Source organism: Protopterus annectens, chromosome 5.part0 (assembly GCF_019279795.1).
Source record: "Protopterus annectens isolate FY-2018-M chromosome 5.part0, PAN1.0, whole genome shotgun sequence".
In the NCBI taxonomy this organism is placed as follows: domain Eukaryota; kingdom Metazoa; phylum Chordata; order Ceratodontiformes; family Protopteridae; genus Protopterus; species Protopterus annectens.
In genome coordinates this window covers 867,124,067-867,137,757 of record NC_056735.1, presented here as the reverse complement: position 1 = coordinate 867,137,757, position 13,691 = coordinate 867,124,067, and the positions used below count along the sequence as shown (strand labels likewise).

At 39.1% G+C, this 13,691-nt stretch overlaps 1 protein-coding gene across 2 annotated transcripts in view; it reads left to right on the top strand.

Moving 5' to 3' along the window:
* Positions 1–13,691, top strand: part of LOC122802867 (four and a half LIM domains protein 2) — a 388,073-nt gene that overhangs the window by 277,687 nt on the left and 96,695 nt on the right. For both annotated transcript variants that reach the window (XM_044072664.1, XM_044072665.1), the window contains exon 3: positions 7,262–7,436. In XM_044072664.1, coding sequence (XP_043928599.1) covers positions 7,262–7,436 — 175 coding nt within the window. The remainder of the gene's footprint in view (positions 1–7,261; positions 7,437–13,691) is intronic.

Sequence of the window (13,691 nt, the reverse complement as noted above, 5' to 3'; positions counted from 1 at the left end):
ATTTTAGCACATTTCTTGAGTGCTAGAATCTAGTATTTCTGGTATGTGATATGTAGGACATTGGACCATGTAGTATTTGTTTTAGTAATGCAGACTTAACGTTTGCAACTATCCAGTATTCGCACTATGCATAAAACTGTTGTTGTGTCTTTCGGCTTTTTCCTGGTTAGGGGTCGCCACAGCGGAACTCCTGTCCGCTAATGATTGGCAGTTGATTTTTACATGCCAAATTGCCAGCCCTGATGTACAACCTTCAATGAAGGTACGCCCATTCACGCATGTCTTCACGCAGAAGACGCTCTAGCTGAGAATCGAACCAGACAGTGTCTTACTGTGAGGTGACAACACTACCGCACCACCACCACCGCGGACTTGCACACTATGCACTATGCATAAAACTGAGGACTATTATTCAGCTTCCGATCATAACCTGCTTATTATGTGTTCTGGACTGATGACATTTGCTCAAGAGGTGAATCTTGGTAGCCATGTCCAGAACACATAATAAAAGGTTATATTTGGTGAGACCCGATCATAATTCTTTGCAATGCCTGGAATTTTATCTGCTCCGTGTACTACTAATTATAGAAAAAGAAAAGAAAAGGCAACATTGAAAGCCGGGAAAAACATTTAGTGAGCACTGTCAGAGAGCAGCACGTCTCTCAACTTTTTTGCTTAAGAATTCTGGACAAATCCAAAAATAATTGAAGGACAAAGGATCAAGAGCAGGGACAGTTTTTAAAAATTGCTCTAATTCACTTAAAAAGTTAATAGAACAATAGCTTTTATTTCAACACAAATTTCCAGATCAATAACAAGTAGTTTCTACTGACTGTCACTGATTGTAATCATCAGTGATTTGTCTGAAAAGTCAAACAATCTATGAAGAAAAGAAAAAACCTGAGGTAAAAACAGGGGCAGTTAAGAGGTGTGAACAGAAGGCAGAAACGCTGTGCTAGAACTACTGGCTTTAAAAGCCATTAAAATGTTTTGCCACACTCTCTGTTTATAAACATGGCAGAGTGAAATTCTAACAGTTTTTAAAAGCTGCTTTCTTCTACCTCTGTTCTTTGCTGGCCGGTATTTCCCCTTTTAGCCCCTAGTATGAGACCCAATCTTAACAGCACTTGGGTGTCCTTAACAAGCTTTTGTTAAAAATCCATAAGTGCGATTAAGATCAAGTTTTGTATGAAGGAAGCACTTAATGAGTTTATCTTTTCCCCAGTTTTGGAGTGTAATCCCAGTGCTCTTTGAAATGCACTGTTTTATTTATGTATTTATTTATGCATTTGTCAAATGAGCAGATGGAATGAGTTAATGAAAGATTCTCTGTCATTGCCTGGCCAGAGGTGAACAACAATCTCTATGAGAAAATAGTTTCAAGTTAAAAAATAAAGTTAGCACAGGTTCACAATATATGATAGTATCAGTAAAAGTAGACCATTAACATCTCAGCAACTAATTATGGTTAGTACATCTCACAAAACCAGGCACAAATAGAAAATGGGCCACCATATACAAGACTAAACAGCTGAAGCAGAGAGCAACAGTTTGAGGGATGACACCACAAGATTTACTGGTGTATCAGTTCAAGGCAATTTTATTTGGCCCCATTCCTTAGTGAGGATTATTAATGTCTTTCTTAAGCACTAGATGGCTTAATGATACCATACTATTCCAAAATCAGTCTATAGCAATGCAAAGGCAAGGTCGCCTGCTAAGGAGTGAACTAAGTACAGAAAATTCTAGTAGTATTTTATTCATAGAATAGCATAGTCATCTGCATAGCTTTGCCAAAAGGAAGCTTGTGAGCTTGTATTCCCAGTGCAGACTCCCATTTCTTTGCATGCAGTACCCCATCAAGCAAGGCAAAGTGCTAACAGTGAGTTGGCAAATATGAGCAAGGGAAGCAAAACTACCAACCTTATAGAATGTTTTTGAAACCTATATAGATTCTCTTTTTCTGCTTGTAAAGCCTCCGTGATATCTCAGTAGCTGGAACAAGCAGCTCAAGAGAAAAAACAGTGATGTCTCCTGAGTAAAAAAGTGGTGAGAAAAAGTAGCAAGTCAGATTTAACTTAAGACAGACTCATATACACATGATACATGGTTTGATTCTAATTTCTGAGGAAAATTGGCTAGGATTAAAATGGCCTGCAAAGGCAGCTAGCCTGGTACTTACATGTGAACACTATGGTTAGTGTGTTATTTAAATGAGAGGCTGCCAATGAACAATACCTCCAGGCCCATAAAAGAAAGGTACAGTGCCTGGCAATGACCCTGATAGAACATACCTAGGCATCTGTGGAATATCCAAATGGTCAGCATCACAAATTGATGCTACCATCTCAGTTTTATAGAAGAGCAATTCAAAAGTAATGAGTCTTAGTGTTATGGCAGGGCAGCCTAATAACTCTAGCATGAAAATAACAAGAGCAGATTGATTCGCAGAACGTAAGCCGACTGTTGTTTGACAAATCCAGTACTCTAATGGAATGGAGTGTCACAGGCTACACACCGGCCTAAAAGGTAGTCCTCTTTCTCAAGACGTTTGTCCGACATTGAACAAATGCTAACAGTAAACAACAGCTTTGTTAGACTGTACAGCATTGCCATGTTAAGCAGGTATAATGTAACAAGGAGTGTGTAAGTCAAGGGTTTCATCACTGCAGCATGTAATCTGGAATATTATGTTTCACCTTAAACTTAAATAGAAAGCCAACTAAGTGTATGAGAGCAGCAAGGAAAAAGTACAGGGAGTGAAGATACCAGCTGAGTGGGTGACATTATGAATGACAATCTTCTTCTTTTGGCTTTTCCCATTTAGGGGTCACCACAGTGGATCACCTGTCTGCTCATGATTGGCAGTGGAGTTTTATGGTGTTGAGTTGCCAGCCTAGAACCCACCTTCCACAGAAGGCACACACATGCATGCACCCACTCACACCTAGGGCCAATTTAGAGTGTCCAATCCACCTACAGCATGTCTTTGGGATGTGGGAGGAAACCGGAGCACCCGGAGGAAACCCACGCAGCCACAGGGAGGACATGCAGACTCCACACAGAAGGCACCCCAGCTGAGGATCGAACTGGAGAACCTCTTTCTGTGAGGCGGCAACACTAACCGCTGCACCACCGTGGCTGCCCAACATTATGAATGACAATGTACAGCTTTATTTATTTCTTTGTTTTTTTTTAATAAAAAAAGAAATGTGGTAAATGTGGTAGGCAAGGGGTTGGGTTGGAATGACTCGGTGCTCATCAGTTTGGATGAGATTGGTTGGAGGAGTATCAGATTGGAGGAGTATCAGATTAAAAATAAAAAATAAAATAAGATTAAGAGGAAGGTTCTCTTTACTTAAATTTTGAACTTCCAGTCAGGTAGGCATTCTCTTGGATGTTGAACTGTTTGTGGAGAGGGCTAGAAATTAGAAAACAGGGAACCCCCATTGTTGAATCTGTAGTGTGGATAAGGTGAGAAAGTGCAGTAGGAGGATGTGAAAGTTTTACTTAGCACTTTTTTGGTGTCGGGGGTGATATTTGGGATGACACAGTTCTCAGCATAAGGCATAATTTTGTCACCAGACTCTACCAAGTTGGAAAGACGTGTACATGTCACAGCTGTTAAAGGGACTCAACCCCACTGTCCAAACTGAAATGTGATGCAAATGTTAGAAAGTGGATGACCTGGGAGCATTCATGCTATCAGTGGTATGTACAGTAGTTACCCTGTACATATGAAGAGGTTTGCACTTCTGAAAATGATGTATGGTGCCACTGGAATGAGAATGGCTTTTTAAACAGCATTTCTCCATACTCACAGCTGGACTCATGATTTTGTACTTTTAAGAAGATGCAAATCACTTCTCCAGAGTAACAGACTACAGCACTGAGTCATTAAAAGCTTTGTAGGTTGCCTCTGCACCTTATTGTAACTAGAAGCTGCTTGTCTGCTAATACAGAGTGCGCACTAAAGGTTTCAGGATGGTCAGTGAGGTTGTTGTTTGGGTCCTTAGGGAACCACATCCATTCCTTGAGCTGCAGGTTGATTGCTGCTATTAATTACACAACAAAGTATGATATATTAGATTCATAGGTTCATAGGTAGGTACTAGGCTACTGGCCCTAGGGGCTATATAAGCCTAGCCAAAAAGGTACCCTGGCTTTCGCCCCCCAAGAAAATTATTTTCTTGTACCCCTGTCGAGCAGAGCCACAGAAGTGATCCCCGGGGTGAATTTCCTATTTCCCATCCAGTCATCAAGATTTTTCTTGGAAGAGTGCTAATAAGGAGCTTTGTTTGATATAGATAGGTAGTTTATTCCAGAGGATGGGAAGTCTCTGGGACAGGAATCTATCCCTCCAGCATGTTCTGTTTGTTGTGGTGACAAGGTTTAGGTCCCTAGATTGTGTAGCTTGAAGGGATTGGGATGTCTTTAAGTGGAGCATGTCCAACAGCTCTGGATTTCAGCAAGTAGGATTGTTATCATTCCCATCAGTCTTGCACATATGCATGATTACATTATATGGGGAACAGTCTTTGCATCAAGAGGATACTTATCCTGAACTGGAAGGTAAAAATACGGAATCCTACTTGCTGAAACTATGTGTTTGATGGTAATATTCAGTAATACATTTCCAAATAGCATGCAACACTGTTACTACCTTCAAGCACCACAACGGAGTTCTGATTACTTGTTTTTTCCTTCTGTATATAACATGACTTTTTGTTGCTTTTCGCTGTCACTGTCATAAGATAGACCCTTTGTTTCTCCATTACTCCAACTGTCATAATGTTAAGCAATAATTCACATTTGGGTGTGCGGGTATATCAGGATTTACCCACGCTTGGCATGGTTTGATCATGAGGATGAAACCCTCATGATTAAACAAAGCCAACTGTATGTAAATCCTGATATACCCACACCTAGTCATGGATTATTTAAAAAAGAAAAAGTTTAATTTTCTTAAATAATGTCTTTGTATAAGGGCTCTGAAGTGTGTTTGCATATTTTAGCCAGTTTACTCTTTCCCTGTTTCTTACATAGTTTACCATTCCTAGGAGGAAACCAACATATCTCCTCTTAGAAGTTTTATGTCTGCCTCATTCATTTTTTTTTGCAATTGTTCACTGTTTGTGAATTCACTGCCTGTTCAGAGGGCCTGAGCATTGTCTACCCTTCTTTCTGTCTTAAAAGTGCTTCCTCACATTTCGCCTAAACAATGCAATTTCTACACTCAGGGGAATCATCTTGTTCTTATAAATTTATTTGTCAGTGAGATGCTGCTCGCCCCCTTTTCTCTTTTTCTTTCTCAAATAATCATATTAGACTTCTTAAGGTTCTCGTTCATGCATGTGTTTCTGGCAAAAGATCCTGCACTATTTCAGCTGCCTTTCAGCAGATTACTTCCATTTTGCCCATACTTTTGTGGAGATGGAGCCTTTAAAATGTTGAAACATTCAATAAATGGTACTACCAGCTAGGCAGAGGAATACTGAGATCTTTGTTTATATTGTAATATATCACCTTGTGCATCACAATGTACACCTGTCCAAACTTACCACCTTCTTAGACATATGGAATGGCTAACCATGATGCCTTTCAAATTTTTATGATACCCACACAAACATAAAATCATTAGCACACACAAATATACACACACACACACACACACACACACACACACACACACACACACACACACACACACACACACACACACACACACACACACACACAGTCTATTAACACAAACATGTACACTTTATACACCTCCCTTAGATTTTCCAGGTGTGTCAATTAATCTTACCTGCTTTCCTGACTTGCAAGCGAGTTACTTTTGTTTGAACAAAGAAACAAACAGTTTTGCAGTAACATCTGAAACATATATGTTCAGCACCCAACTTTCTTGATGTAACAGGCTTTGCTCCTCCATCGCCACCTTTTTTTGTATTACTAATATAATCATGTCCAAGATCACTTCTTTTTTTACTAAAGGGAAACTTCACCTGTAGTGACCTTTGTTGAACAGATCGCCTTTTTAGACACCAAAGCATTCAAGAAGAATTCAAAAGTTGTCCATTGTAAAGGACTATTACCATTTGTAGCTCTTCACATTTTACTTGTCTTATCCTGTTATACTGGAAGAAATTTATAATGTTCATTGTATTGATCACTGCTGCAGTAGTCTAAGCTATATGGGTTATATCTTGCGTAGGATATAGCAACCAGTCAGCTTCTAAAGCTTCAAGCCTCCTTCCACATGCTCAGATGGTTAGACAGAATGAGCTGAGATAACTGAAAAGCAGTTTTGGGCATCGAGATTTCAGAGCTTTCATGCCAACTGAGAAAAGAGAGGCTAAGCCTTGAGAGAACATTGCTAGGAGAAGCAAAAACACATGTCCACACCTTTGCATAAAAAAAAGAAACACAACAAAAATAGGACCAAGGGAGGGTGTGGCTACTGCAGCAGTGATCATTTGATCATCTACTGTTATGGTAACATTATCCATACAACTGTACTATGTTCATTATGTTGACCAACATTGTAGTAGCCTAAGACGTACAGGTTGATTACTGTTTATTATAACATCAGGGAGGTGGAAGGGGAAAGGTCCAGGAGCCCCTGATGAATGATGCTACCAAAGCCTAACCTAGACATAGAAAAACAAATTTTGAAAAATGCAGAAAAATAATAGTAAAAAAGTGTAAGTCATGCAATGAGAAAAAGCTGTTTTCAGGCTTGAATACAGTAATAATAAAAATGATTCAGTACTGTTACTATCTAGAGGAAATGTACCAGCCTTGAATTTTTGGAAAACTCCCATTGTATATTTGTTTCAGTATGACTTTTCCTTTGGGAGTAGTTTGGTAAGAACTGTGTTTCCTTTGACTACAACTCAAGCATTAAATATACCCTGTCTATTAATCTTTCCATGTTGTAGTTTAGCCAGGTCATTTATTTACTTAATTTGGGCTCCATGTGCAGCCTTTACAAGACGAGTCATTTACTTCATCATTGGATAATCAAAGTAAGAAATGCCATGTTTTTAACATATTTGAGGAGACGGTTAGAAGAATGTTACGTTTAAACAGCAACATCTATTTAAAATGCTCTGTTGAGTGAAAATTTGCCAAAGATAAATAAAGCTGTTATACTAGATTTATGGATGTTATTGCAGGCAGTGTCATTCATGTGGCCTAAAGTTCTGGCCCATATGTGGATGAACTGTATTTAACCCTCTGTTGCAAATTCCCACAGGATTTATCGTACAAGGATCGTCACTGGCATGAAGGCTGCTTCCATTGCTTCCAGTGCAAGAATTCATTAGTGGACAAGCCCTTTGCTGCTAAAGATGAAAACCTGCTGTGTACAGAATGCTATTCTAATGAGTACTCATCAAAGTGTTGTGAGTGTAAGAAGACTGTCCTGCCAGGTGAGACATATTCTTACAGTGAGTGTACTTAAAAAGTCAAGCAGATCATTTACAGGTGTGACAACATGAACTGGCTATTGCATACAACACTGATAATTACAAGACACATAAATTGTACACTGAGTGTATTTGAAAACTCAAACAGGTCATTATAGGTTTGGTAAAAGTAACTGGCTATGGTGCACAAAAGTAATAATCAGGTGGTGACCTTAGACTGAATGTGTTTAATAACTCAAAGAGATCGTTCGCAGGTGTGAGGAGAGGAACCGACTACAGTGCATGACAGTAATACTCAGGTGACACATAACCTTACAGCAACTCTGCTTAAAAACTCCCAACAAATCATTCCAGATGTGACAACAGTACCTGGTTACAGTACACAACAGTGATAATCAGGTGAGACATAACTGGTTACAGTACACAACAGTGATAATCAGGTGAGACATAACTGGTTACAGTACACAACAGTGATAACCACGTGAGACATAACTGGTTACAGTACACAACAGTGATAATCAGGTGAGACATAACTGGTTACAGTACACAACAGTGATAATCAGGTGAGACATAACTAGTTACAGTACACAACAGTGATAACCAGGTGAGACATAACTGGTTACAGAACACAACAGTGATAACCAGGTGAGACATAACTGGTTACAGTACACAACAGTGATAATCAGGTGAGACATAACTGGTTACAGTACACAACAGTGATAATCAGGTGAGACATAACTGGTTACAGTACACAACAGTGATAATCAGGTGAGACGTAACTGGTTACAGTACACAACAGTGATAATCAGGTGAGACATAACTGGTTACAGTACACAACAGTGATAATCAGGTGAGACGTAACTGGTTACAGTACACAACAGTGATAATCAGGTGAGACATAAGTGGTTGCAGTACACAACAGAGATAATCAGGTGAGACATAACTGGTTACAGTACACAGCAGTGATAATCAGGTGAGACATAACTGGTTACAGTACACAACAGTGATAATCAGGTGAGACATAACTGGTTACAGTACACAACAGTGATAATCAGGTGAGACATAACTGGTTACAGTACACAACAGTGATAATCAGGTGAGACATAACTGGTTACAGTACACAACAGTGATAATCAGGTGAGACATAACTGGTTACAGTACACAACAGTGATAATCAGGTGAGACATAACTGGTTACAGTACACAACAGTGATAATCAGGTGAGACGTAACTGGTTACAAAACACAACAGTGATAATCAGGTGAGACATAACTGGTTACAGTACACAACAGTGATAATCAGGTGAGACATAACTGGTTACAGTACACAACAGTGATAACCACGTGAGACATAACTGGTTACAGAACACAACAGTGATAATCAGGTGAGACATAAACTGGTTACAGTACACAACAGTGATAATCAGGTGAGACATAACTGGTTATAGTACACAACAGTGATAACCAGGTGAGACATAACTGGTTACAGTACACAACAGTGATAATCAGGTGAGACATAACTGGTTACAGTACACAACAGTGATAATCAGGTGAGACATAACTGGTTACAGTACACAACAGTGATAATCAGGTGAGACATAACTGGTTACAGTACACAACAGTGATAATCAGGTGAGACATAACTGGTTATAGTACACAACAGTGATAATCAGGTGAGACATAACTGGTTACAGTACACAACAGTGATAATCAGGTGAGACATAACTGGTTACAGTACACAACAGTGATAATCAGGTGAGACATAACTGGTTACAGTACACAACAGTGATAATCAGGTGAGACATAACTGGTTACAGTACACAACAGTGATAATCAGGTGAGACATAACTGGTTACAGTACACAACAGTGATAATCAGGTGAGACATAACTGGTTACAGTACACAACAGTGATAATCAGGTGAGACATAACTGGTTACAGTACACAACAGTGATAATCAGGTGAGACATAACTGGTTACAGTACACAACAGTGATAATCAGGTGAGACATAACTGGTTACAGTACACAACAGTGATAATCAGGTGAGACATAACTGGTTACAGTACACAACAGTGATAATCAGGTGAGACATAACTGGTTACAGTACACAACAGTGATAATCAGGTGAGACATAACTGGTTACAGTACACAACAGTGATAATCAGGTGAGACATAACTGGTTACAGTACACAACAGTGATAATCAGGTGAGACATAACTGGTTACAGTACACAACAGTGATAATCAGGTGAGACATAACTGGTTACAGTACACAACAGTGATAATCAGGTGAGACATAACTGGTTACAGTACACAACAGTGATAATCAGGTGAGACATAACTGGTTACAGTACACAACAGTGATAATCAGGTGAGACATAACTGGTTACAGTACACAACAGTGATAATCAGGTGAGACATAACTGGTTACAGTACACAACAGTGATAATCAGGTGAGACATAACTGGTTACAGTACACAACAGAGATAATCAGGTGAGACATAACTGGTTACAGTACACAACAGTGATAATCAGGTGAGACATAACTGGTTACAGTACACAACAGTGATAATCAGGTGAGACATAACTGGTTACAGTACACAACAGTGATAATCAGGTGAGACATAACTGGTTACAGTACACAACAGTGATAATCAGGTGAGACATAACTGGTTACAGTACACAACAGTGATAATCAGGTGAGACATAACTGGTTACAGTACACAACAGTGATAATCAGGTGAGACATAACTGGTTACAGTACACAACAGTGATAATCAGGTGAGACATAACTGGTTACAGTACACAACAGTGATAATCAGGTGAGACATAACTGGTTACAGTACACAACAGTGATAATCAGGTGAGACATAACTGGTTACAGTACACAACAGTGATAATCAGGTGAGACATAACTGGTTACAGTACACAACAGTGATAATCAGGTGAGACATAACTGGTTACAGTACACAACAGTGATAATCAGGTGAGACATAACTGGTTACAGTACACAACAGTGATAATCAGGTGAGACATAACTGGTTACAGTACACAACAGTGATAATCAGGTGAGACATAACTGGTTACAGTACACAACAGTGATAATCAGGTGAGACATAACTGGTTACAGTACACAACAGTGATAATCAGGTGAGACATAACTGGTTACAGTACACAACAGTGATAATCAGGTGAGACATAACTGGTTACAGTACACAACAGTGATAATCAGGTGAGACATAACTGGTTACAGTACACAACAGTGATAATCAGGTGAGACATAACTGGTTACAGTACACAACAGTGATAATCAGGTGAGACATAACTGGTTACAGTACACAACAGTGATAATCAGGTGAGACATAACTGGTTACAGTACACAACAGTGATAATCAGGTGAGACATAACTGGTTACAGTACACAACAGTGATAATCAGGTGAGACATAACTGGTTACAGTACACAACAGTGATAATCAGGTGAGACATAACTGGTTACAGTACACAACAGTGATAATCAGGTGAGACATAACTGGTTACAGTACACAACAGTGATAATCAGGTGAGACATAACTGGTTACAGCACAACAGTGATAATCAGGTGAGACATAACTGGTTACAGAACACAACAGTGATAATCAGGTGAGACATAACTGGTTACAGTACACAACAGTGATAATCAGGTGAGACATAACTGGTTACAGAACACAACAGTGATAATCAGGTGAGACATAACTGGTTACAGTACACAACAGTGATAATCAGGTGAGACATAACTGGTTACAGTACACAACAGTGATAATCAGGTGAGACATAACTGGTTACAGTACACAACAGTGATAATCAGGTGAGACATAACTGGTTACAGTACACAACAGTGATAATCAGGTGAGACATAACTGGTTACAGTACACAACAGTGATAATCAGGTGAGACATAACTGGTTACAGTACACAACAGTGATAATCAGGTGAGACATAACTGGTTACAGTACACAACAGTGATAATCAGGTGAGACGTAACTGGTTACAGTACACAACAGTGATAATCAGGTGAGACATAACTGGTTACAGTACACAACAGTGATAATCAGGTGAGACATAACTGGTTACAGTACACAACAGTGATAATCAGGTGAGACATAACTGGTTACAGTACACAACAGTGATAATCAGGTGAGACATAACTGGTTACAGAACACAACAGTGATAATCAGGTGAGACATAAGTGGTTGCAGTACACAACAGTGATAATCAGGTGAGACATAACTGGTTACAGAACACAACAGTGATAATCAGGTGAGACATAAGTGGTTGCAGTACACAACAGTGATAACCAGGTGAGACATAACATCATAGTGAGTGTAGTTACAAACTCAAACAGATCATTACAGGTATGGCAACAGTAATGGGCTCCAATTTACAGTGTGAAACAAAATGTATACACATTCAGAAAAAGATGATGATACGTAATAATTACGTATCCCACCTCCTCTACCCTTTGCCATTCCTTCTGGATGATATGCAGAAAAGTGTTTCCACCCTCTCCCCCTCCCCATTGGAACTGTAGTATGTATGATCCATGCAGTCTTGAATGCTTTTATGTTGCTGCTGGTTCTGCAGGAAGGCTGCTCCAGTAATCCACCCCTCTTTCCCTGAAATATCTTCCTTAGTATTTCAAAATGTATCTTCAGATTATGTCCACTCTTCCCCATGTCTCTCTCTCTCTCTTTTTGAGACACAACAGATTTTATTAAAGTACCTAAATGTTTCTAATATATCTCCTCCTTCCTCTTTTTTGTAGGCAGTACATATTACATTATAGTTCAATACCCATTTTACCTAATAAAAGAACTAATTATTTAATCCATTTATTTAATCCTCTTGAATTGTTACATTACAGACATGGTCCTCCCCGGCCATCCACATGGCCGCCCGCATATGCATACTTTAATTCCCCCACACTGCAAACCCACTCGACCCCACAAATGTTTTACGTTTTATTTCCACCCTCAATTTGTGTTAGATGGAGGCATTCCCTTCCTGCAGTTCTGATTATTATACTAAGCTAGCTCTGACCTCCCTGACTTCAAACTAAATTTTGACTTTCAGTAGGAAATTTATTTTCGCAGAGAATACCTTCAACATGATCTTTCTGCCCCTAAAAAGACTTTCCGCAGTCCCAAACTCTCTGAATTCAATGGCATTCAGCCTAGGATTCCCCTTGATTTGCCCATGACCACGCGGCCACCAGTTCATTCACCTGGATTTTCACCCACCCTTTCAGCACAAGTTTATATTCTGAAATCTTTTTCTTCTGAATGCTTTATTCAAATCCTGGCACTATCCAAACCACCACTGATTTGTATTTATTTTCATTAATTTTATTTTCATTTATACCCCCACTAAAAGTTTTTTCTCGCACTATCTTTTTATTTAATAGGAATGGGGTGACTGCTAAACCCACACCAAGACACTTTCCCTTTTATGAATTTAGGTCTTCAGGGCACAACCGTAATATAGATGTTCTTCTTAACTTTCTCACATATCCTCGCACTTCTGTCAGTCACTTCCATTTCTATTTTTAAGTGGCATGTCATATTGCAGTCTGTATTTAAAGTGACAACTTTAGATTTCTATATTTGTTTTAAAATTAGAATTAGGTTTAAAATTAGATCAAGAATGACTGTTTTGCTTAATCAAATTCGGTCGTACACCATGTTTATATGCTACTTACGCCAGTGAAGACTCCCTGAAGATGACTTCAAAAGCACTGGACTTTCTCAGAATCCCACTCAAAAATTCTGGGCTCTTGGACAGTTTAACTAATAACGGTTTATCATTTCAGCTGCTTAACAAATAGCACTAATTCACCACTGAAAACAATTGTATTAAACTGTTTTTATGGTTCAACATGATCAACATTGTGAAGAATTAAAGTGAACTGCCACTACTAATAAAGGAAACCTAATGGTGGCCATTTTCCTTAACTGTTTCCATTGCTTTTTACCTGAGTAGTTTTAGTGGTACTGTATTCACTGTAAGAAATGTTTTTTCAATGAGTGATGTCATAGACATTCAACAAGCAGGGGATTGGCCCATTAAAGGCCATGACCAAGTCACTTCCCTGTCAAATGTCTATAGGCTGGCACCACAAACCCATGCCACTTTTCTGACATAAATGTAACTCCATGATTGCTGGATTCCTCATTATGACCAGCACTCGGAGAACTTCACTTGTCTGTGTATTATGCAAGGACTGAA